General features: G+C 43.9%; 1 protein-coding gene across 3 annotated transcripts in view; it reads right to left on the reverse strand.

Annotated features, from left to right (window-relative positions):
• Positions 1–8,867: 8,867 nt before the first annotated feature.
• LOC139452741 (SEC14-like protein 1) overlaps positions 8,868–26,913 on the reverse strand; it is a 39,806-nt gene continuing 21,760 nt past the window's right edge. For 2 of the 3 annotated variants that reach the window (XM_071234330.1, XM_071234339.1), the window contains exons 2-5: positions 19,168–19,330; positions 12,380–12,524; positions 11,456–11,633; positions 8,868–10,054 (exon numbers count right to left, since the gene is read on the reverse strand). In XM_071234330.1, coding sequence (XP_071090431.1) covers positions 9,426–10,054; positions 11,456–11,633; positions 12,380–12,524; positions 19,168–19,265 — 1,050 coding nt within the window. In that variant the 5' untranslated portion in view covers positions 19,266–19,330 and the 3' untranslated portion in view covers positions 8,868–9,425. Of the gene's footprint in view, positions 10,055–11,455; positions 11,634–12,379; positions 12,525–19,167; positions 19,331–19,545; positions 19,609–26,913 lie in introns of those variants that run through there. The other variant, XM_071234346.1, reaches the window with a different exon arrangement.

The raw sequence follows: 26,913 nt of genomic DNA on the forward strand, positions 1-26,913 counted from the left end.
TCTCTGTCCCCGTGATGCCTCATCTCTATCTCTGTGATGCCTTATCTCTGTGTCTGTGATGCCCTCGGTGATGATCTCAAATTCTGTGATAACTTATCTCCATCTGTGACCCCCTGACGTCGTACAGACACACAGTTACCTGACGTCATACAGACACAGTGACCTGACGTCATACAGACACAGTGACCTGACGTCGTACAGGCACAGTGCACTGACGTCATACAGACACACAGTGACCTGACGACATACAAACATACAGTGACCTCCTGACGACATACATACATACAGTGACCACCTGACGTCATACAGACACACAGTGAATGACGACATACAGAAATACAGTAGCCTGACGACATACATACACACAGTGACCTCCTGACTTCGTACAGACACAGTGACCTGACTTCAGCCAGACACACACACAGTGACCCCCCGTCGTGAGGAATAATACAACGAACGCATGGAAATATTGAAAACACATGGAAATTCTAGATCTATGGATGAAAACACTGACTTCATGAATTCAGTTTATTACGCTCCCGTTACCCATCACTGCAGACGCTGGGGTTACCAAGTGACAAGGCAAGGACCCGGATTACAACCCCTATCATTGTGTGAAAAGCAATTTTTGGTGTCCCTCGTCGTGATTATGCTAAAGGGTGCGTAATATCGCTTTATTTAATTATTTTATTATGTAATTATTCTATTTGTTGTAGATGTTCCGGGATGAATTTCTGACAACGGGAGAACGATGCTGGTGTTGACACAGTATGAAGCATTTGGTTTTTAAATGTATCAACCAGGCATTGTAAAGCCAAAATAAAGGTATCGTGTAAACATCTTGAGCACGGTCCTGTTATTCTTTGTTTTGTTTGTTTAACGCCGCAGGGTGAAATCATTGTTCATTCCATATAAGTGGCCGTGTCAGAATACATCATTCGTTGACGCTGTCGTGTGTACCGCCCAGCTATTGGAAGAAGCGGCCGTACAATGCCTTCACGCGAAAGAAGAGTCCTGCCGACAACCCCAATATGGATTCTTACGCTCGTATGTCTGTTGCTTAAAGCCGCACTCATCGATATTCCAGCTATATGACGACGGTCTGTAGATAATCGGGCCTGGGCCATACAATTCAATTATAGAAATCATGTGCATCGATCTACGCAATTGGGACATGATGACATACATAAACCAAGTCAACGAGCCTGTCCACCCGATCCCGTTAGTTGCCTCTTACCCAATGGATGGGTTGCGAACAACCCCCTCCCCAGAGTTTCAAGGATATTCCTACCACAATGATAAAGCTGTGTATCCTTAACCAATCAAACGTTTGCCCTGACAGAAGTAATGCTAGATATGAGCCCAAAATGACTTTCGAGGAACCTCTAATGAAAGAAATATCCTCACCGAATGCTCCTCACATGAAAGCAAAAGAACAGTGTTCAGGTGCGATGCAAGACACGCTGTTTTCTAGATTACCTACTGTATAATGTCAGCAAGTGGATTTTAATCCTTTTTTTAAACCTACATATCATCCAAAATCATTCTTCAAACTGTTGCAGTTTGTAAACAGTAGTAACCAGTGTCTTGTGTATACAAGGCAGAGCTAACCCCCTTCAGTGGCAGAGAGATACGTAATGTCATTTGATGAATGTCATGTGTGTGGGGAGTAGGGCAACGTCCCCTTTAACCTTGTAACACGCAAAAAGGAGGCCAGTGACACCGTCTTCACACGATGTGCCGACACATTCCCCATGTTATGCTACCCACAGTCAACACAGGAGTAAATCATGTCCGTGTCTTGTGACTCACTTTCAACACCGAAGTAAGACATGTCCTTGTCTTGTGACTCACATTCAACACCGAAGTAAGACATGTCCGTGTCTTGTGACTCACATTCAACAGAGGAGTAAGTCATGTCCTTGTCTTGTGACTCACTTTCAACACCGAAGTAAGTCATGTCCGTGTCTTGTGACTCACATTCAACACCGAAGTAAGTCATGTCCTTGTCGTCTGACTCATATTCAACAGAGGAGTAAGTTATGTCCTTGTCGTCTGACTCATTCAACACAAACGTACATTATGTGCATGCAATGTGATCGACATTAAACCCCATAGTAAGTCTATGCTTGTAAAACTGAATACGTTGGGACATACTTTTCATGAAAGCGTTTCTAAAGAAACATCATTTTGAGGAAGATTACCATATGTGCTTCCGTTGCATTTAATTACATCATCTAAATTCATTGAAATAGGTTATATTCTAAGTATATATAACGGTTATGAAGCTACCTTAAAACTAAGCCGCTCAAAAGGCTGCGTGTACTGCTTGATCACGAAAGTTTTGTCGATAATAAGACGTTTATATCAAATGTTTTCATAAGAAAAAAAGGCTTGAATATGTTTCAGTGGTGTTGATCGTTTGCAAACATTTCTTGAGAAGTCAAATGACATTTGGCACTTGGAATTACAGACGGTGTGGACAGGCAAGCGCCTTTAATAATGACCCGCACAGAGATGTACAGGAGTCCCAGGGCGCTACCTGCATCACCACATCCGCACCTGTCTCGTGAAGACCCGGATTAGTAGTAATCTTCAGCATTCATGCGTGTCGTGACTGACGGCATCGTGGACCAGGCACGCTGACTTGGTTGATGCATGTCATCTTATCCCAATTGATGTCAATCGCTGGATTGTCTGGTCCAGACTTGATTATAACAGACCGCCGTCATATAGCTGTACTATTGCTGTATGCGGCGTTAAACAACATTATCATGAATATCATGAAATAACAGCTTGGCATGTACCCTCTTGCACAAAACGATCAGTTATTATAAACACAAAGGGATTTGAAAATGAAAGCAGTGCATTGTCTCTCATGATTATTTCGTCACTCATACTAGACCAGTGTCGCGGAAACATTGTAATTACATTGTGAACGACGATGCGGAGATCGGCTCAAAGGACGCCATATTCAATATATTTGATGCTATTTGGCATGTATAACTTCAAATTGAGATTAATTAAACGTTACTTCAAGAAATAAATAAATTGAGGATCAAATGTATTACCCAAGCCACAATGGGACTAAGTTCACACAGCCAGGGATCAGCGGAACAGAATGTTCTGAAGTGTTTTGAAACAACCAAAGTAAGGTGATTTTATCGATGTTTTTCAATAAGATTTAAGCGCTGAATAAATGAATCGCAATGTAAGCAATGTAAATATTGCAGCAATATTTTAAAACAGATTTGAGAAATAACTCACATCATATGTCAGAAGCGCAATTGAATTGAAATTATTAACATAACTCCTTATTTTGCTTCCAACGCAGCGCCCTCGTTCCGGCATTACATCCGGTCCGGTTGATTGGTCATCTCAGTGGCGAAGTTCCAGATTCTGACATATTCTTTGTTACTAGTGGTCATACAAGATTTCAAAGATTTGTTTACACTTGGGAGCAGGTGGAGCATTTCGCAGGAACTTTAGAGCGCATGTCAAATAACTCTCGAGGTTTCTCGATACTTCAAAACAGAGAGCCTGCGGTAATTTAGAATACCATTGGAAATATAGACAGCCATAAATATTGAAATTATCAAACTCCCTTTACGGTTTAGACGTACAAGCATACAGACACATCCGCCCACACAAATGTCATCTGGACGACCGATGTCAGTATGTGTCTCACAAACTATCCTCACTCAGCTGTGTCTCCTGTCAGGCTGTAGGTGAACACCACATCTCCCTCGGGGCTCAGACACGCGACACACTGTGTTCCACAGTCAGCACCAGGATGTGTGCTGCCCTCGTGGTACAGAAACAGCAGGGACAGTGTACCATGTTGTTATCTTTGTTCAGTGGACAGATTGACCTCAGGATGTTTACTGTCATATCCAGGATATCAACACAGGCAGGAGACTGGGAACTAGCTGCTAGTGTTGATGGTGTCAGGGACGTTGTGCCCCAGTACTATTTGCTGGTTGTGGTGGTTGACAGCAGCACCAGGTCAGGGTTGACTTCTACTGTTACGATCTGATTGGTACTGTGAACAGTGACAGCCAGCCGGTTGAGTGTTAATTTTGTCAGACTCCACGGATTAGTTTACTTTAACATGGCTGACTGTTCCAGGTGAAGGCGGACTTCACACTGGTATTGTACTTATCAGTGACTACGAACTGGAGTGAAAATAGCCCCGTAAATCAAAACAATACACTCTTGAAACAAGTTCAAACTTTTAATGTATCTCATGAAACTAAACTATTTTCTATTTTAACAGTGGCAGCAAAGAATTGATGTGATAGTAAAATGTCAAGTGCTGTTGGCGGCAGGAAGTAATTGGAGTTACCTGCCCCTGGTTGTTGTCAACAAACATGGCAGGCTTGATACTTCGAGTAGTTTCGGAATTGGACAGTTTCAAGAAAGTTGGCTAAATCTATATAAGAACGACACAAGGTCGATTCCACCTGACTTCTGTCTTAGCTACTTGCCAATTAGAAGATTGGATACCTATTTGAAAACGCAGAATTCCTGCAAGCTTCCAAGAATATTATGGATTTATTATGGAGAAACATTTGACCGTGACACTCTGACACTCTGCGTTTTAGTTTTGAAATTACCGCGTAACAAATCTTACTCTGAATTGTCTGAAATACTCAAATCTCAAGCCCACTGTAATAGCCTCGTGTGCGATAACCTCCTGATACGCCCACCTCCTATTAGAACTATATCAATAGCCTTTTCCCACATTTGTTGTGATTCAAACGATTTTTCTTTTAGATGCTTTTTTAAATATAACTTTGCATTCATGACTCACTTGTGAAAATATCAACTTGGTCCCATTTCCATATGGCTGAAATAATGCCGATGAGACGTTCAAGTAAAACTCACTCACACTCACTCTTTTGGATGCTGAAATTGTTCTCGTTCATGTATTATTTACGACATTCATACACGTTTTCGGCATATCATGGAAGGTCGCCTTGGTGAACAGAGACCTTGACATGGCAAAAACAATGACCTACGTGTCGTAAATACAACCCACGCACTCAACCCGTGTGTGCAAAGGAAACTCTCACATTAGATAAAATTAGTTAAGATTAGATTAGCCTGACAACGTCTTCACATTAGACTTTCGTACTAAGCAAATGAAACAGAACTCTTCGTTTCAGCTATTTGGTCCGAGCAATGCAGTGTACGATCATTTGAGATTGAAAGTTTAATTCAGTTTATGTAATGTAGACGCAATAAACACTTTTAACACGTCAGTAGAAACGGACAGATCACAATAAACCAGCACCTATATACGGATGGTATATGTGCTTCATGTATTAAGATCAAGGGGCGTGTGCGTACAACAACGTGTGACTTTGATCTCCAACCGATGACGCTGAAACTGTTTCCCTGCTGATATATATCCCCCATCATAACGTCATGTTCTGCGTCCCTATTCAAGCGTTATAAATCGAATCCTCATCAGTTTCATTGTATTATTTGGAGAGTGTCCAATCTCTAATCTTGTCCTCCGATACGTTTTCTAAAATGCCAATTACAATATGTTTGGCTCGCAGTGCGGCTTTGTGAACTACAATGCAGAGACCAAGTTAGTCGATTCGTAAAATGTACACCGAAATATTTGAAACTTCTTACATTCTCAAGTTTTTCAGTTTAAAACCATCTTTCTCGTTTTGATTATTTCCCTCCATTTTTGAAAACTGTAACCATTTTCTTATCGATATATGGACTGGACTGGATTAACTCCCCTGGGTGGCTGGGTTCTGGGCCGGAAGAGCGAAACCTAGCCATAATCAACTCGAAAATCTCTTCGCTTTTCTGACGGTACAGTAAGACTGGTCACGCAGCTTTTACCCGTGAAGATCATTGGTAGAATAAGTCTTCAGAACCCATGCTTGCCGTAAAAGGCGACTATGCTTGTTGTGAGAGGCGACTGACAGGATCGGGGTTTCAGGCTCACTGACTTGGTTGATGCATGTCATCGTATCCAAGTTGCGTAGCACAATGCTCATGTTGTTAATCACTGGATTGTCTAGCCAGACTCAATTATTTTCATATAGCTGGAATATTGTGTAGTGCGGCGTTAAACAACAAACAAAACCTCTGCGTATTAAGAAACAATGGTAGAATGGCATTCTACAAACGAAACGTTCAGAACAGCTGGCGCTGAAATTTCATCCGAGCAGTGTAAACATAACTGATATGTTTCACATGCACCAACCCCGACTCCGAGACAGTTTCTGTATGGTATAAATGTCAAACACCAAGCCAGAGAGGTGCTAACGTAGTAAAACTAATTAAACTATAGAATGTCAATGGAAGAGATTCTGGATTATCCGCCGAAATCGTTTTCATTGGGGATAAAAGAATGTTCCCTATATGTTCCCAACATGTTCGCTATATGTTCCCAATATGTACCCTATATGTTCCCATATGTTCCCTATATGTTCCCAATATGTTCCCAATATGTTCCCAATATGATCCCAATATGTTCCCAATATGTCCCAATATGTTCCCAAAATGTTCCCAATATGTTCCCATATGTTCACAATATGTTCCCCAATATGTTACCTATATGTTCCGATATGTGACCGATATGTGACCAATATGTTCCCCAATATATTCCCATATGTTCCCAATATGTTACAATATGTTCCCAACATCTTCGCAATATGTTCCCAATAAGTTCCCGAATATGTTCCCAATATGTTTCCAATGTGTTCCCAATGTGCTCTCAATATGTTCCCTATATGTTCCGATATGTGACCGATATGTGACCAGTATGTTCCCCAATATATTCCCATATGTTCCCAATATGTTACAATATATTCCCAACATGTTCGCAATATGTTCCCAGTATGTTCCCTTATGTTCCCAATAAGTTCCCGAATATGTTCCCAATAAGTTCCCGAATATGTTCCCAATATGTTCCCTATGTGTTCCCAATATGTGCCAATATGTTCACCAGTACCCACACTGATGATTATGTGAACCTCAGGCCCACTGCTGGTTCGTCAGTTGTGAATTATTCCAGTGTAAACTCCAACCGATTATCTTTCCTCATGAGGGAAGTGTGGAAAATGTCCCCTGATGATGACATGTTCCGTCCGAGGCCACACACTGCAGCAGGCCACACACTGGAGCAGGCCACACACTGCAGCGGGCCACACATTGGAGTAGGCCACACACTGCAGTAGGCCACACACTGCAGTGGGCCACACACTGGAGCAGGCCACACACAGCAGCAGGCCACACACTGCAGCGGGCCACACACTGCAGCGGGCCACACACTGAGGCAGGCCACACACTGAAGTACAAATCCTTGACCATCCATCATTGCTCTCATGGTATGTTTTCATATTGATTTCTCCCAGAGGACGCATGGCCGTGACCTGACTATTAGTCTCGTGGTGGTCTGATTAAGGTGGATATATCACTGTCAGAAAGGACAGAAGGCCATACTCACAAAGGAGATGGCACAATTGACGCCTTTACAATTATAATACGTATTTCAACAAGACCATTGACAAATTGAAGATATCCTTCTTCAACTTGGAACGCCTTCTCTGCATGTACAGACGTAGCGTTATCCTCAGTCGCATCAGCTTTTAAGATATAAGATGTAAAACTGTCATTCTGGATACAGAAAGTTGATAAGGTACAGATGGGCTCTCAGTATTGATATATGAGGTAGGGTTTTGCGTGATTTGATCACTGAACTCAATCCTCTCAAGGGGTATAGAGATCCCCCTACACGATGAAACATTAATCTTTGTGCCAAGAATGATGAGTGATGCTTTGAAGCGATGGTAGATGATATTGTTGGACTGTTAGGTTAGGCGGAATGTAAGATCTAAGCCTTGGTATCATCTGTATGGTCTCTCTTCAACTGGACTGTATTAGATTCTTAGAGACAGAACATTTTCTCTCTCGGTGCTTCATGTTTTTTAGGATGGACTAACCTAACACTCCTAATTCCTTTAAATCACAACACAGTTGTTTTCAGGGCATCACTCTGTGGTTTGCGTGTTGTTATACGTACTCTCTCTCTCTCTCTAGGGTGCCCCTAGTTGATAGTTGTTCTTAACCAACTTTCACCCTCTATAGCCATTCAAAAAACATCACTTATCGTTCGAATCCCTTTGTGTGTTTAGATCTGACCCAAGGAAACCTACATCATTTCGTGCTTTCCTCCCATCTTGAACTAACACGCCGTGATGTAACTGAAATACTGTTCAATGCGGATGTGGACCCAGTCACTCAATATTGTCCACAGGATCCAGTGGCACCAAGCCTTGACGTTCTTCATATTACATGTATGTGCAATGTTACAGGAACTCATCGAGCCATATCTACAGACTGGTAGGTCACACACTGCTAAAGTAGCAGGTTTTCTGAATAGGTCACAATGTATTCCGCTGCACACGACCACGCGACACCTATGTCAGACCTACCTGACAGAAATACTGTATACAGTGAGTGAGTATGGTTTTACGCCGCTTTTAGCAATATTCCAGCAATATCACGGCGGGGGACACCAGAAATCGGCTTCACACATTGTACCCATGTCGGGAATAGAACCCGAGTCTTCGGCGTGACGAGCGAACGCTTTAACGACTAGGCTACTCGACCGCCTCTAAAGACTATATACTAAACACAATGCCAATAAAAGTAGCACAATAGTGAACGTTTGATGACTACCATTAATTGATCGGAATTATTCTCAATCATTACCTTGTTTGAAAGTGTTCAGCATTGCGACGCTGTCAGCTATGTAACATACCAAACAATACGTAAGACCCAAACCGACAAATGTAAGAAAAACAACGAACAGCCTCATAAAAATGGATTCCATTTATAAGTAACATTGTATAGATTCATGGGGTGAGAGTTATCTCCAAACTAAGAATAGGTTAACGAAGCGAAAAACAGCAAACCTCTTTGCGTATAACATGAATAAGGAACATATGAGCTGGACTGGTTTTATATGTGTAGCGTTGAACAGGTTTAGAGGTATATCAAGGGAAGTAACTCTCACTCCTAGATTTACACACTGGAAGACACTTCCCACCACCGAAATAAGGGATCACAGACAAAGTTCAACATTAATTAGATTAAGTTTCCGCTCACACACAATCATCTAGTAATCTGATTTTCTATTACAGTCTTGTACCCGCTCACAAGGGATGTTAATTGACTTTCAGCAGTCCCAGTTATCGATCTGAGATTTGTCCATATCATCACCACTGTCGCTCTTGCACACACTGCTATCTATCTACCGGCGACTCACACGTCCTCCGTCGCCTTGCACCCTCCCTATGTGATTCTGAATATTCCCAAGTCTTTGATAAATGTTAATGGCTATAAACACCATGGGGCATCGTTTGCAGAAATCATACGAGCCATCGATGTTGTCAATATGTGCTTAAAGGCAAAGCTGTTTGGGGTATCTTAAACTCATCCGCAATGTGGACAGATGACACCTCCGTGTCGTCGTCACTTCCGTCGAAATTCGATGCCTCGGCAACAGCCTGCGCCTGCTCCCGTTCTTTCGCTTCTTCTGGTGATATCGTCACTTCAAGCACCGTCCCATTCATATTGTCTAAAACGTTTGGATGGGGTTTGTGTATGCGCCTAGCGGTGTCTCTGGTATTGCTGGTGTAGGGATCTATGAACTTTGACACGTAAGAGGGAGATCCGCGGGGATCATGGCCGCCTTTCTCAACTGGGGGGCACCAAAACTGCACTTGACCTTCAGGGAGAGGTTTGACCTTGTTGAGCCTTATCTCATCCAGCAGCCACGCCGTCATTTCATCGGAGAAATATTTCTGGAACGTTTGTAGAATTTTCCTCTTTGACCTGACTAGCTTCATCTTGGAGACTGTGTTGTCGTGGAGGAAGATCTTGATGGCCTTCCATACTCCGTGGAAGACTGGGCTGTGGTTGAGGCACATGACGAGACCCAGACGCTCAGGGTAGTGGTTGGCCATTATCTGTGTCACGCCATAGCCTAACTTGGGGTTGCACGACTGCAGCGTCATACCTGGAAATAATGATAATAACAATGATAATAATAATAATAATAATAATAATAATAATAATAATAATAATAAAAAAGGCTTTCTGTTTGCTGCCCAGGGCCAGTCACTTCCCACTCGAAACCGTCTATGTGCGATTTTGCATCAAGCTGTGAATATGAAATATAGATTATGTAATTTCATGAGACTGTCTCACACATTGTCAGTGGATGCCCAGCTTTGGCACAAACTTTGTCTTAAGCGACATGATGGCTTGGCTCGATCATTTTATTACCGTCTTCACCATGCTTGTGGTTTTGACCCAGAGGTCCATCCATTTTACGATCCGGAATGTGTAGAGGGCGTCACGGAAAATGATAAATACAAAATCCCTTGGAGTAGGCCCGTATACAGCCTCAGACGTATCTAGGCCAACACACCTGATCTTGTCCTTTTTGATAAATCCAATGAAATCATTTATATCATTGAATTTTCTGTCCCTTTTAACACTAATGTGATTGACAAGATTCAGGAAAAACATGGCAAATATGCGGATCTCGCTTTCGAAATGTCACGCTTGCATCCGAAGTACCAAGTTGTCCGACTCCCCATTGTTCTCGATGCCTTAGGTTTGGTACCTCCCAATCTGCTGACTGACATCGGGGGAGTACCCGGGTTTGCTACCAGGAACACAGCCCTTCTGACAACTTGGGTAATGCCGAAGGCTGGGTAGTCTTCACATTCTCCAAAAAGTTCTGGGTGGGTTTGACTAGCCAGCGCTTCCTGGGAGAAGTCCCATCCGCTGTCTGGGCTGCGTGTCGAGGGGGCAAGGGCCCTGACCTGATGATGAACCTAACCAGCCTGACTGTGCCAGGATCACCCAAACCCTCTTTGCTGCATTTTTTATATTATTCTTTATAAAGACATCATATGTGTAACATGCGTGAGCAGGACCGAGGTAGTGGAAACTCTCAAACACGGTCACCCATCCAACTACTCTCCGCGTTTCCACCTGATTTGTCATCTGTCTGCTGTTCACCAAGTGCCACAGCTAACTAGTACTTCAGCAAAATACATTCAGAGTTTAGCACTGAATTGTAAGTGTGTTTGCTGCTTTTTGTTTAACGTCACACTCAGCAGTATTCCAGCTACATGACGGTGGTCTGTAAATAATCGAGGCTCGACTAGACAAGCCAGTGATTAACACCATGAGCAATTAGGATACGATGACATGCATCAAGCAAATCTGCGTGTCCGACCACCCGATCCTGTTAGTCGCCTCTCATGAGGTTGGGTTGCTGAAGATCTACTCTATCCCGGATCTTCACAGATATGATTGTAAGTAAATATACAAATAATGGAAGATATAGAAAAACAAACGAAACAATCATTTGATACTAATCATTCAATATTCCAAGTTCGTGTACCTGTACAATCTATGATAAACACCCAGGTGGAGATCCCCGGCTGCATCGTCAGCTTAGCGTTCTCTATGAGGTAGGTCACGTGACTGACCGAGTCTTCCACCGAGTTCCGGTGAGTTGTAGCCTGGGAAAAGTTGGAGTAGATGACAGGACGGCCCATCTCATCATGGCCGATCTGGCGCTGGAACCATACAGGTAATACATACATACAGTCAAGGAACTTAACGAAACTATATGGATCCTCCAGTTCCATTCAAATGTAGCCGAAGATTGTTATTTACATCCTGATCTCCCTGACCCCCATTGCTCTCACTGACCCCCGTTCCTTCACTCTGATCTCTCTCAAGCCCCTCTTCCTCTGCCTCGCTATCCCACCTGACCCCTCTGTCCCAGAGACAAATAACAGTTTTTGAAGTAATCTTGAAATAACGAGAAAATAATCGAAATTATTGAAATCCACCACGAGAAATTTCGATTTAGCAAAATAAAATTATACTACCAAAGTGGCACCATTAGACTTCCGTACTAGTGAGTATTTATAAAGTCAAGGCTAGAAATTTCCCAAATACAAGGGTGTAATATAAGCACCAAGAACGTGTTTGATATGGCAAAGGAGGCACGGGTTACCCAATTCACTTTGCAGCGTTGCCAGGGTCATTGTGGAAACCACTTCAGAAGGTTTAAAACTCCCTCTATACCAAATACCTATTTGTTTCAGTACTTTCAAAGTGCTCCGAGCTTTGTCTCCTGTGTCTGTTCACTATATTCAGCAAACATTCGTGTATCCTCTCTAATCGTAAGGCCCAACCGGGCAGGGCCCATACGTCTCAGAGCCATCCATGGCTATCAACAGGTGCTCTTTGGCTCAAGTTTCAAAGGGAATGGGATATGGGACATTTGGAAGAAGTGAGGTATTTAGAGACTGACCATGGAATGGAAGCCAGGCCGGTCGTGGCACCAGCGACAGTCGAGGTGTAAGGGGCGGTTCTGTCTCCTGTAGTCTACAGTCTCTTTCAGAAGACGCTCAGCCTCCTCCAGGTTCCAGTCACGTGATTTCAAGTAGCGCGCGACTCTGCAAAAACGCATAGTGTTCAGAAATATATTGTAACACGTCATCTGGTTCATATACTGCCTGACTGTTGTTATTTGGGTATGTTTCTACAAGTGGAGGGTGGATGCTTGTCAAGGATAAACAATATCATTAATCAAAAGCAATATACAGAACTCTTAATGGTGATTGAAATTGACAGTATTCAATCAACATTTCAACTGTGACGAAGACACAAATCGATTCCTACCATAAACCCGTAAAACAATTAAATACTTTTATCGACAATACATTTACAGGCCGCAATCAAGGCCAGGAGTTTAGCCTAGTATAGCTTTAACAGACATATCTTATAATGAAAAATGGGTGCGTGGCGGGTGCTACTGGCATAGCAGAGCATGCTTACCCTTCTCGTGAACACCTGGTGTTAGAGTTCCATTCCCAAAATGATCATAACTATTAACCCTTTAAGGTATATATTCGATACTGAATTATCTCTGGCGTTGACCTTTTGCATTAAGAACGAAAACTGAATAATCAATCATAACATATGCAGAACAATTTAGTTCAGTGACAGATGAAATGAACTACTGAAATATGACGGATTTCATGATTCAAATTAAATCCTGCTATGTAGAACAGCCCACGACAGGTGTCTGTCAAGTTGATTATTGGCGGCTAGATGTGGCTGTTGATTTCGCTACAAGGCCACACACGTCAGGGAACAGCTGGTGTTAGTCGAATACCACACCAGTCGCCTCACTGTCGCCTAACCCAATTCCTCTAACGACTGCTTCCTCTCGCTCGGCCCTCTTCCTCTCCATGGCCTCTTTATATTTCCCTCACGCCTCTGTCATCTCATATCTCTTCCTCTTCCCGACCCCTTTCTATCCCTCACGCCTCTGTCACCTCATCTCTCTTCCTCTTCCCGGTCCCTCTCTATCCCTCACGCCTCAGCCACCTTATCTCTCTTCCTCTTCCCGACCCCTCCCTATCCCTCATGCCTCTGTCACCTCATCTCTCTTCCTCTTCCCGGCCACTCTCTATCCCTCATGCCTCTGTCACCTTATCTCTCTTCCTCTTCCCGACCCCTCTCTATCCCTCATGCCTCGGTCACCTCATCTCTCTTCCTCTTCCCGACCCCTTTCTATCCCTCACGCCTCTGTCACCTCATCTCTCTTCCTCTTCCCGACCCCTCTCTATCCCTCATGCCTCTGTCACCTCATCTCTCTTCCTCTTCCCGACCCCTTTCTATCCCTCATGCCTCTGTCACCATATCTCTCTTCCTCTTTCCGACCCCTCTCTATCCCTCATGCCTCTGTCACCTTATCCCTCTTCCTCTTCCCGGTCCCTCTCTATCCCTCATGCCTCTGTCACCTCATATCTCTTCCTCTTCCCGACCCCTTTCTATCCCTCACGCCTCTGTCACCTCATCTCTCTTCCTCTTCCCGGCCCCTTTCTATTCCTCACGCCTCTGTCACCTCATATCTCTTCCTCTTCCCGACCCCTTTCTATCCCTCATGCCTCTGTCACCTCATATCTCTTCCTCTTCCCGGTTCCTCTCTATCCCTAACACCTCTGTCATCTCATCTCTCTTCGTCTTCCCGACCCCTCTCTATCCCTCATGCCTCTGTCACCTCATCTCTCTTCCTCTTCCCGACCCCTTTCTATCCCTCATGCCTCTGTCACCATATCTCTCTTCCTCTTTCCGACCCCTCTCTATCCCTCATGCCTCTGTCACCTTATCCCTCTTCCTCTTCCCGGTCCCTCTCTATCCCTCATGCCTCTGTCACCTCATATCTCTTCCTCTTCCCGACCCCTTTCTATCCCTCACGCCTCTGTCACCTCATCTCTCTTCCTCTTCCCGGCCCCTTTCTATTCCTCACGCCTCTGTCACCTCATATCTCTTCCTCTTCCCGACCCCTTTCTATCCCTCATGCCTCTGTCACCTCATATCTCTTCCTCTTCCCGGTTCCTCTCTATCCCTAACACCTCTGTCATCTCATCTCTCTTCGTCTTCCCGGCTCCTCTCTATCCCTCACACCTCTGTCACCTCTTATCTCTCTTCCTCTTTCCGACCCCTCTCTATCCCTCATGCCTCTGTCACCTTATCCCTCTTCCTCTTCCCGGTTCCTCTCTATCCCTAACACCTCTGTCATCTCATATCTCTTCCGCTTCCCGGCCCCTCTCTATCCCTCACACCTCTGTCACCTCATGTCTCTTCCTCTTCCCGGCCCCTCTCTATCCCTCACACCTCTGTCACCTTATCTCTCTTCCTCTTCCCGGCCCCTCTCTATCCCTCACACCTCTGTCACCTCATCTCTCTTCCTCTTCCCGACCCCTCTCTATCCCTCACACCTCTGTCACCTCATCTCTCTTCCTCTTCCCGGCCCCTCTCTATCCCTCACACCTCTGTCACCCTAGATCTTCAGATAATATTGTGAACATTTGAGTATTTACTGACATGCTCTCCTTCACGATCATTATACTCGCTTGGTCCAATCGGTTTATGTATTTCAAACACATAAGTGGACCGTTTATAGTAATAATTCTGATTTAAATGCTGGCTTCTTACAGCCACACATGTCTCAGTTACAATGATACGTTAGACATTACACCCTGCAGTCGAGTTCATGTATAAGTGATGCTCCCCAGACTTATAATTCTCCCCTCTCCCCTCTTTGTATCGCGCATCATCCGCAGCCAAAACCTATTCTCTTCTCCTACCTTATTCCCCTCCTCTTCCCCCCTCTAATTTCCCCTCGACCTCAACCTAACCCCCATTTCTTCTCTAAAACTTTCCACTCCCTGGCTATATAATCATGGCCACTTCCTCTCCTAACTCCTCTCAGGCCCTTACATTCCCTTCTTATTGAAATGGACTTTGTAAGCACACGGATCATATGCTGTTTATGCACACGCCGCTTTCAGTACAACTAGCCAATGTATAGATGTGCTGACATTGAAGGGTATGAACATTTTTCTATTATGATGTTTTTGTTATATCACCGATTGTCTGTACATGTTGTTCTCCTGCATCATCCTACATTATCAAATAATAAATTATAACAGACATTTGTACCCGAAAAATGATGGCGGATGTTCCATAGACAAATAGCGTTTGGTACACACGACAATCAAGTACATACTCTTATGTGTGTGTCATTATATTCCGAGGTTTATATTGCAATACAATCTGATACATATACATAATAGAGGACATTTTAGCGGCTTTTTGTTCAACAAGTGATTTTCTCCAGTACATGTGCACGATTGCACAGATGGCTGCCGATGTGTTCGGATACATTTTGCAGATGATATTCTCTCACACACAAAAAATGGTTGTTTGTTGCTTTTTTGAAGATTTCTCAAACGGAACTGACAGTCACCTTCATGCTTTAAAATTAAAGATCTTTAAAGTATGAAATACACACCATAATGAAAAACGCTTTGGTCTGAGCTTAATGTTTCGATCCTAAAAGCTCTATTCGTAAGATTCAAGCAGAACATTTATCGACCAAAGCTCAAAACGACTGGTTTCAATCCTAAATCTATCAAATCACACGGCCTGGTGATAAAGTATTGCCGAGACACGCCGCGATGACTTAGGACCATCTTAGAGCGGAGGGAGATTCCCCTGATCCTAAAACTAATCAAGACTCTGAGTGGCGTTGAGAAAGGGAAGTCTAATTCAAACGGTACCGGATACCCGCGCGGACCTCCGAGAAGACATCATCAATTGAACCAATTAGATGTCAGTATTAGGCTACGTGCAAGATTAAAGATTTGTTCGTTTTGAATGACGTGGTCAACATAACGTTAACTGTTGGCACCGAAATATATAAGCATGTAGTAATGCATAGGAATAGTATTACACTTTCTGCACCGTTGTATAAATATAATCATGAATATACATGGGAACATATGTGCTATAACAAACAATAAAAACATCCTCAAATTAATATTTTTTACCTCAGGTCACTGAGGGTAATCGGCGTTGAATACATGAAATATGTGTCGTGCATATTACACGTGATCTTGGATTCTTTTACATAACTGGCACTAGAAAATACTTTTTGTTCCTTTACATAAATCAAATATTAAGTATTGACATGAACACGATTGCACTATGAATACATTGATGCAAATTGGAATTTGCTGTTTAAATTAGAGGAAGTTCAGGTCCTATAATTTTCCGCTAATAAAGTGAAAGGTTTCACCTAATAAGATGGCATCTATAAAATGCTCTTTAATTAACTATTTCTGTGGGTCTGTGATTATAGACACTCTACATCCTTAATGAAAACGGACATTTCCCAAAAGCTCCCGTTAATCGTGAAGTTGAAAGGTGGAGACATCGTCGTAGATAAAGAGGGTGATTATAGGAGTTTCGCTGTATCTTCATACAAGTAGTCAGCGCATAACGGACCTGTTATTACAAATTATCATTCTGGCAATCACAGCGGGGCTATCGATTGGATGAACTAACGGTGTGGTTAAGGCTAGCATAGGAGGCGTGGGATTTGCTGTTTCCTTCTGTAGACAATCACATGACTGGCATAGTTTGTCCGAAATCTGGTCAGATATAAGAGAAACCGACATGTCTATGAATATTGCTATATATACAGGATGATTTATCGTGTGAGACTTAAGAACAATCTTGTCTTGTTTAAGAGCAGAACAAAATAAAATGATTGGCACGTCCTCTGTGTTTTTATGTGTGTATTCCATTGAGAATAAACTCTATTAATTAAACAGACTGATAAAAGGGACGGCACGATACGCCAATACTTGTGTATTCATTTGAGAAATGCACTTTGCGGTTTCTGTTGTCAGAGAAGGAGTGTAGGGTAAATAAAGAAAGTCTGCAGAGATTCAGACGAACATGTATTGATTCTTTTATACTTACTGGTATCTACATAATGAAAAACGTGACTACACGTTACAAAACGTCATTCTACTATCGAAATGAAACGGTGGGCATCCAGGGGGCATCAGTAGATCCATATCTAGTGTTATACCGTATTTATTGATAAAACTGACAGACCTATCACCCGTATAGAGCCATTTCTTCAACACACACAACGCCGTGAGAACCCAGATAAGATAAAGGCATAGCCCTCGTTTGCTAGGGGCGACTACAGTAGCCGGGATGGACAGGTTTGGTGACACATTAGTCTTCATCTCACCGTCGACGTAGATCGTGATATAGTAGGGATACTGCTGACTGCGGCGGTAAACAACTGTCACTCACATCACTTCATACAACCAATGTGTGTACGTCACGTTAATCAGGACTGCACATGTAACGTTTATTCAACGTTATCGCGCTTAAACCGCTTAAACCAACATTAAGATTTATGATCTCATTTGACGCCGTCGCTGAAAACAACACCTGGTCTGATCTACTTTGAGAAACAGCATACTTAATAATTTACATGTTTGCTATCTATTGTCTGGATATCAACATCAGTGTTTTCGCAGAAAAGCAAAAGCAAAAATCACTTTGGATTTTCTTCACAACCGCATCAGCAGCGGGAATACATTTACATAAACGCCTCCATAGCCGATTGTTTTTGTTAGCACAGATATACCTCTCGGAAAAGACAAATACGAACATGTAGTTTAATTCTGACGACAAATGGAAAGGTAAATTAACAGCATCACTAGGTTTAGTTGTAAACAGTTTGGTGATATGTTGGACCTCGACACATATGTCTTACAACAATAACAACATGCAAAAGAGCCAAGAAGACTTATCCCACCTTACATTAAAATACTAGCTTTTGATTGGTTAAGGAACGGGAGATTATTTTCTATGTATTTTCTATGTAGCCCTCTGAGAAATCAATCAGAACACACCTCAGGTAACTTGCTTATATCGCATTAGTATCGTTGAGCTGAAATGAACCGATGTTTATTCGAATGCATTGGGTAAAGGAAAGTAAGTTCGATTGCGTCGTCTGCTGGCAGACAAAATGGCTAAATTAAAGCTTTTTACACAGTGAAACTTTGGACATATATTCCGTGTCTGTGTGAATGAATGTCGGTGAGATAAATTCGTTGTCAACCGATCGCTTGGGGCGTATGGTGTGATGTATCCTGTGTATGATGTACCTGTGTGTGATGTAGCCTGTGTGTGATGTACCCTGTGTGTGATGTACCCTGTGTGTTCCCTGTGTGTGATGTACCCTCTGTGTGTGATGTATCATGTGTGTGTGATGTACTCTGTGTGTGATGTACCCTGTGTGTGATGTACCCTGTGTGTGATGTACCCTGTGTTCGATGTAACCTGTGTGATGTACCCTGTGTGTGATGTATCATGTGTGCGGTGTACCCTGTGTGTGATGTACCCTGTGTGTGATGTACCCTGTGTGTGATGTACCATGTGTGTGATGTATCCTGTGCGTGATGTACCCTGTGTGTGATATACCCTGTGTGTGATGTACCCTGTGTGTGATGTATCATGTTTGTGTGTACCCTGTGTGTGATGTACCCTATGTGTGATGTACCCTGTGTGTGAGTCTATGCCTGACGGCTGGGGGTACGTTATCACTTCAGTAGAAAATATGAAAAGAAAGAAAGAGTCTGTTGGAGTGAGGACTGAGCATGAGAATATTACACAGAACGTGCACTGTAATTAAGCTGATATACAAGATGAACTTACGTCTCTGAATTAGTATGAAAATCTGGTTCATCAGCTAGAGGCTCTACACTCTGCATCCGGGTCCGTAGCTGAGTGATAAGATTCTCCTTGTCCGCCATTTTGGATGTTTGACGGCAACAACCTTCACCGCTGTAGTCCGAGACGCTGTTGATGATGCTGATGTCTGTAAGACAAGGTAAGAGGCCTATAAACAACTCGACACAGATGATTTACGTAATCCTTCAATGCAAAGAGTTAAAATCAAAGAACGATCTCCCATGAATGGTGCAATAGACGATCGCTAAATTAGGCACGTGACGTCTTTCATCACCAAACTTGTATCCTTGAGCCGTTGATGGTATAAAGTAGTTCCAAACTCAAAACATGTTGATACACTACCTGTGTCCTTATTTCCGTATCTGTGAACAAACCGTTGCACTGATGTTTATCCTGAACAGGACTTCACTCTGTGACAAGTAAATCTGTTTCCAAACTAAACATCATATATCCAGCTGTCGCAACGTTAAAACTGTGGCTCTACTCGGACAACTCCAGGTTGGATTTAGATTATATTTTCTTGATGGGTGAGTTGGGTTTATGTACAATATATTTAATCCAGACTATTAAGGTGATTATCTTTCTCAAACCCGAACGCCTTCCTATCTCCCCATTAAACACGTGGCGGGTTAAAAAAAAGGGGGTGGGCTAACCCGCACATTGTTTAGGGCTGGTGCTGAGTGAATGAGTGAGTTTGATTTTACGCCGCTTTTAGCAATATTCCAGCAATATCACGACGGGGGAACAGCAGAAATAATTTTTTTAGTGGTTTTAGTGGATGTTAACTTTGGGTGGCAAGCCACTCTCATGGGTGCAAGACGTTCTCGTATATATAATGTTTGTGTCACAGCACTTCGTCGTCAAAGCCAATAATATGTGGCATGAGATGTTATGGGAGACATCGACCGTCTTGGTGGCCGTTAGGTGGTTCTGGGCCACGTTTCGGAAAATGACCTTATCAATGCGACTGACGTAATACCTATAATGTAACAAAGCCAGTCGTAACGATAATGCCTCTTTCTGTCTCTACCCTGAGTCAGTCTGACCGAATGTCTTTGAACGTCGACGCATTGATCGAGGAGTCCAGACTCCACTCAACATTAAGACATGATGATAAGGTATTCTACTCCAAAATAGTCCAACATCACACCTAGCAAAGTCTATGTTTGCATCGATGGTATGTCAACATCCCCTGGTCGTCTAACCCTCCCCATCCACTCACACCCATACCTCTCCGACATATGACCAATCAGTACCCCACAGCTATCTCGCCGCCCCCATACCACTCCGACATATGACCAATCAGTACCCCACAGCGTCTCTCGCCGCCACAAACCACTCACACCCAAACCACTCCGACATATGACCAATCAGTACCCACACAGCTATCTCGCCGCCCCCATACCACTCCGATATATGACCAATCAGTACCCATACAGCATCTCTCGTCGCCCCCATACCAATCACACCCATACCACTCCGACATATGACCAATCAGTACCCACACAGCGTCTCTTGTCGCCGCCATACCAATCACACCCATACCACTCCGACATATGACCAATCAGTACCCACACAGCGTCTCTTGTCGCCGCCATACCACTCACACCCATACCACTCCGACATATGACCAATCAGTACCCACACAGCGTCTCTCGCCGCCCCCATACCAATCACACCCATACCACTCCGACATATGACCAATTAGTACCCACACAGCGTCTCTCGCCGCCCCCAACCGGATTTACAAGACGTCAACGACCAGTCTCGGTTATTCAGCGAAACCGAATCAACTGGGCGGAAAACGCAAAATAGCGCAATTTGCATATAATAACACTCCTCCGCGTAATGAAACTGCAGGATAAGTACAGCAGTATATTGACTGGGCTGTATCGACCAGCGGATGAGAGTTTGTCACAGAGGCTGGTCACAGCTGGTGTGACAGATGCCGGAGACCGGTGACGCGGAGTGCATACGTCATCTGCTGCTGTACCAACGCACCGTGTCGACATGTGGCAGTGTACACACGTTGCTCCTGGGGATTGTTACAATGGTTACTTTTTATATATATATATATACACTCACACACCACACACATACATACACACGCACACACCACACTCATACATAGATACGCACACACAACGTTCATATATACACACGCACACACCACACTCATACATACACACACCAGACTCATATATACACACGCACACATCACACTCATACATACATACGCACACACAACGCTCATATATACACACGCACACACCACACTCATATATGCACACGCACACACCACACTCATACATACACACGCACACACCACACTCATATATACACACTCACACACCACACTCATATATACACACGCACACACCACACTCATACACATACACGCAGACACCACACTCATACACAAACACGCACACACCACACTCATATATACACACGCACACACAACGCTCATATATACACACGCACACACCACACTCATATATACACACGCACACACCACACTCATACAGAAACACGCACACGCCACACTCATATATACACACGCACACACAACGCTCATATATACACACGCACACACCACACTCATACATACACACGCACACACCACACTCATACACATACACGCAGACACCACACTCATACACAAACACGCACACACCACACTCATACACAAACACGCACACACCACACTCATACACAAACACGCACACACCACACTCACATATACACACGCACACACCACACTCATACATACACTTGCACACACCACACTCATACATACACACACCAGACTCATATATACACACGCACACACCACACTCATATATACACTTGCACACACTACAGTCATACATAAACGCACACACACAACACTCATATATACACACGCACACACCACAATCATACACAAACACGCACACACCACACTCATACATACACACGCACACACCACACTCATACATACACACACCAGACACATATATACACACTCACACACCACACTCATATATACACTTGCACACACTACAGTCATACATAAACGCGCACACACAACACTCATATCTACACACGCACTCACCACAATCATACACAAACACGGACACAACACACTCATACATACACACGCACACACCACACTCATACATACACACGCACACACCACACTCATACATACACACGCACACACCACACTCATACATACACTTGCACACACCACACTCATACATACACACACCAGACTCATATATACACACTCACACACCACACTCATACATACACACGCACACAACACACTCATACATACACACGCACACACCACACTCGTACATACACACACCACGCTCATATAAACACACGCACACACCACACTCATACATACATACGCACACACCACACTCATATATACACACGCAGACACCACACTCATACACAAACACGCACACACCACACTCATATATACACACGCACACACAACGCTCATATATACACACGCACACACCACACTCATATATACACACGCACACACCACACTCATACAGAAACACGCACACGCCACACTCATATATACACACGCACACCCAACGCTCATATATACACACGCACACACCACACTCATACATTCACACGCACACACCACACTCATACATACACACGCACACACCACACTCATACACATACACGCAGACACCACACTCATACACAAACACGCACACACCACACTCATACACAAACATGCACACACCACACTCATACACAAACACGCACACACCACACTCACATATACACACGCACACACCACACTCATACATACACTTGCACACACCACACTCATACATACACACACCAGACTCATATATACACACGCACACACCACACTCATATATACACTTGCACACACTACAGTCATACATAAACGCGCACACACAACACTCATATCTACACACGCACACACCACAATCATACACAAACACGGACACAACACACTCATACATACACACGCACACACCACACTCATACACAAACACGCACACACCACACTCATACATACACACGCACACACCACACTCATATATACACACGCACACACCACACTCATATATACACACGCACACACCACAGTCATACAGAAACACGCAAACACCACACTCATCACACACATATACACACATACCAACACAAATATCACACATACACATATATCACACACACGCACACATCACACACATATCACTCACACAGACACACACACCACGCACACATCACACACACCGACGGACACAAATACCACACATCAAACGCGCACACACAACACTCATATATACACACGCACACACCACACTCATACACAAACACGCACACACCACACTCATACACAAACACGCACACACCACACTCACATATACACACGCATACACCACACTCATACATACACTTGCACACACCACACTCATACATACACACACCAGACTCATATATACACACGCACACACCACACTCATATATACACTTGCACACACTACAGTCATACATAAACGCGCACACACAACACTCATATCTACACACGCACACACCACAATCATACACAAACACGGACACAACACACTCATACATACACACGCACACACTACACTCATACACAAACACGCACACACCACACTCATACATACACACGCACACACCACACTCATACGTAAACACGCACACACCACACTCATATATACACACGCACACACCACACTCATACATACACGCGCACACACAACACTCATATATACACACGCACACACCACAGTCATACAGAAACACGCAAACACCACACTCATCACACACATATACACACATACCAACACAAATATCACACATACACATATATCACACACACGCACACATCACACACATATCACTCACACAGACACACACACCACACACACATCACACACACCGACGGACACAAATACCACACATCAAAACATCCACTCACATCGCACATTCACACAGACACTGACACACACACATATCTCACACACACATACATACAAACACACACACACACACGCAAAATGGGTACCTTCGTAGGTTCAACACATATATCCTCACCAATTATAAGTCTTGGTTTGTCAGTTCAGTACTCGTGCCCATGGGTTTCCTCAAAGCGTACTGTCTGCCTCACTGTATGCGCTTTCCTCCCACGTTAATATGGGATGCTGTGATATAACAAAGAGACTCATCTCATATAACCGCTATGTATTCATTGATATTTTTTCGCATTAAATAGTGTAATCGCATAAATCTAAATGAAATGTTTAAAAAATCGCCATACGTACATAAGTGGACACCGAACACAGCTTAGGTTCATGATTGCGATGAACGACCCCACGCATCACAGGACTGATTGCTGACACGAGAAGGACGAGGCAACGTTTGCATCGATTCCTGGAGGTTGGAGTGAGGTCAACTAGACAACTGTAGACATCCTGGGTATGTCCAGTGATATTACCCTGAAGGTTATGTTGTGTGAGGGAGATCGATTAGACAGCTGTAGACATTCTGGTTATGTTGTGTGAGGGAGATCGATTAGACAGCTGTAGACGCTCTGGTTATGTTGTGTGAGGAGGACCGACTAGACAACTGTAGACACCCTGGTTATGTTGTGTGAGGAAGATCGACTAGACAGCTGTAGACACGCTGGTTATAATGTGAAGGAGATCGACTAGACAAATGTAGACACGCTGGTTATGTTGTGTGAGGAAGATCGACAAGACAAGACAGTGGACACCCTGGTCATGTTGTGTGAGGGAGAAAGGCTGGACTGTAGACACCCTGGTTATGTTGTGTGAGGGAGATCGGCTGGACTGTAGACACCCTGGTTATGTTGTGTGAGGGAGATCGACTAGACAAATGTAGACACGCTGGTTATGTTGTGTGAGGAAGGTCGACAAGACAAGACAGTGGACACCCTGGTCATGTTGTGTGAGGGAGAAAGGCTGGACTGTAGACACCCTGGTTATGTTGTGTGAGGGAGATCGACTAGACAAATGTAGACACCCTGGTTATGTTGTGTGAGGGAGATCGACCAGACAAGACAGTAGACACCCTGGTTATGTTGTATGAGGGAGATCGGCTGGACTGTAGTCACCCTGGTTATGTTGTGTGAGGAAGATCGACTGGACTGTAGACACCCTGGTCATGTTGTGTGAGGGAGAAAGGCTGGACTGTAGACACCCTGGATATGTTGTGTGAGGGAGATCGGCTGGACTGTAGACACCCTGGTTATGTTGTGTGAGGGAGATCGACTAGACAAATGTAGACACGCTGGTTATGTTGTGTGAGGAAGGTCGACAAGACAAGACAGTGGACACCCTGGTCATGTTGTGTGAGGGAGAAAGGCTGGACTGTAGACACCCTGGTTATGTTGTGTGAGGGAGATCGACCAGACAAGACAGTAGACACCCTGGTTATGTTGTATGAGGGAGATCGGCTGGACTGTAGTCACCCTGGTTATGTTGTGTGAGGAAGATCGACTGGACTGTAGACACTCTGGTCATGTTGTGTGAGGGAGATCGGCTGGACTGTAGACACCCTGGTTATGTTGTGTGAGGGAGATCGACAAGACAGTAGACACCCTGGTTATGTTGTGTGAGGGAGATCGGCTGGACTGAAGACACCCTGGTTATGTTGTGTGAGGGAGATCGACCAGACAAGACAGTAGACACCCTGGTTATGTTGTATGAGGGAGATCGACTGAGCAGTAGACACCCTGGTTATGTTGTGTGAGGGAGATCGACTGGACTGAAGACACCCTGGTTATGTTGTGTGAGGGAGATCGACTGGGCAGTAGACACCCTGGTTATGTTGTGTGAGGGAGATCGACTGGACTGAAGACACCCTGGTTATGTTGTGTGAGGGAGATCGACTGGACTACTGTTATACATTTTATACAAACATGTCAATGTGCATTGTGTTGACGTTACATTCTACACGACCGCGTGTCTTTGATGATCACGCTGTACCGGAAGATACACTGATGGGAGAGAGCTGGCTACGTAACATTACGCTACAGTTAACAATCGTAATGGGGTCAGGGCCCTGTTACACATACGCGTTCTTAGCACAAAGACTCCCATACGTAGACTTACAACAGTTCTAGCGCTGAGGTCGCTTTGTGGAACCGGGCCCTTGCCGAAATAGATCATTGCCTTTCAAGTTCAACAAACGTGAACAGTACGATGTTGTACTGAGACGCAAGGCTATTCCGAGCAGTACGATGTTGGTAATATTACCAATACTATTCCAAGCAGTACGATGTTGGTAATATCACCAATACTATTTCGAACAGCACGATCTTGGCACTGAGACGCAAGGCTGTTCCGAACAGTACGATGTTGGCACTGAGACCAAGGCTGTTCCGAACAGTACGATGTTGGTTTTATTACCAATACTATTCCAAACAGTACGATGTTAGTACTTAAACGCATGGCTATTCCGAGCAGAAGGAGTTAGTACTAATACCAATACTATTCCGAACAGTACGATGTTAGTGCTAATACCAATACTATTTCGAACAGTACGATAATAATACTAATACCAGTACCATTCCGAACAGTACGATGTTAGTACTAATACCAATACTATTCAGAGCAGTACGAAGTTAGTACTAATACCAATACTATTTCAAACAGCACGATGTTGGCA

Source organism: Haliotis cracherodii, unplaced genomic scaffold (genome assembly GCF_022045235.1).
Source record: "Haliotis cracherodii isolate W230 unplaced genomic scaffold, xgHalCrac1.p SCAF_10, whole genome shotgun sequence".
NCBI lineage: Eukaryota > Metazoa > Mollusca > Gastropoda > Lepetellida > Haliotidae > Haliotis > Haliotis cracherodii.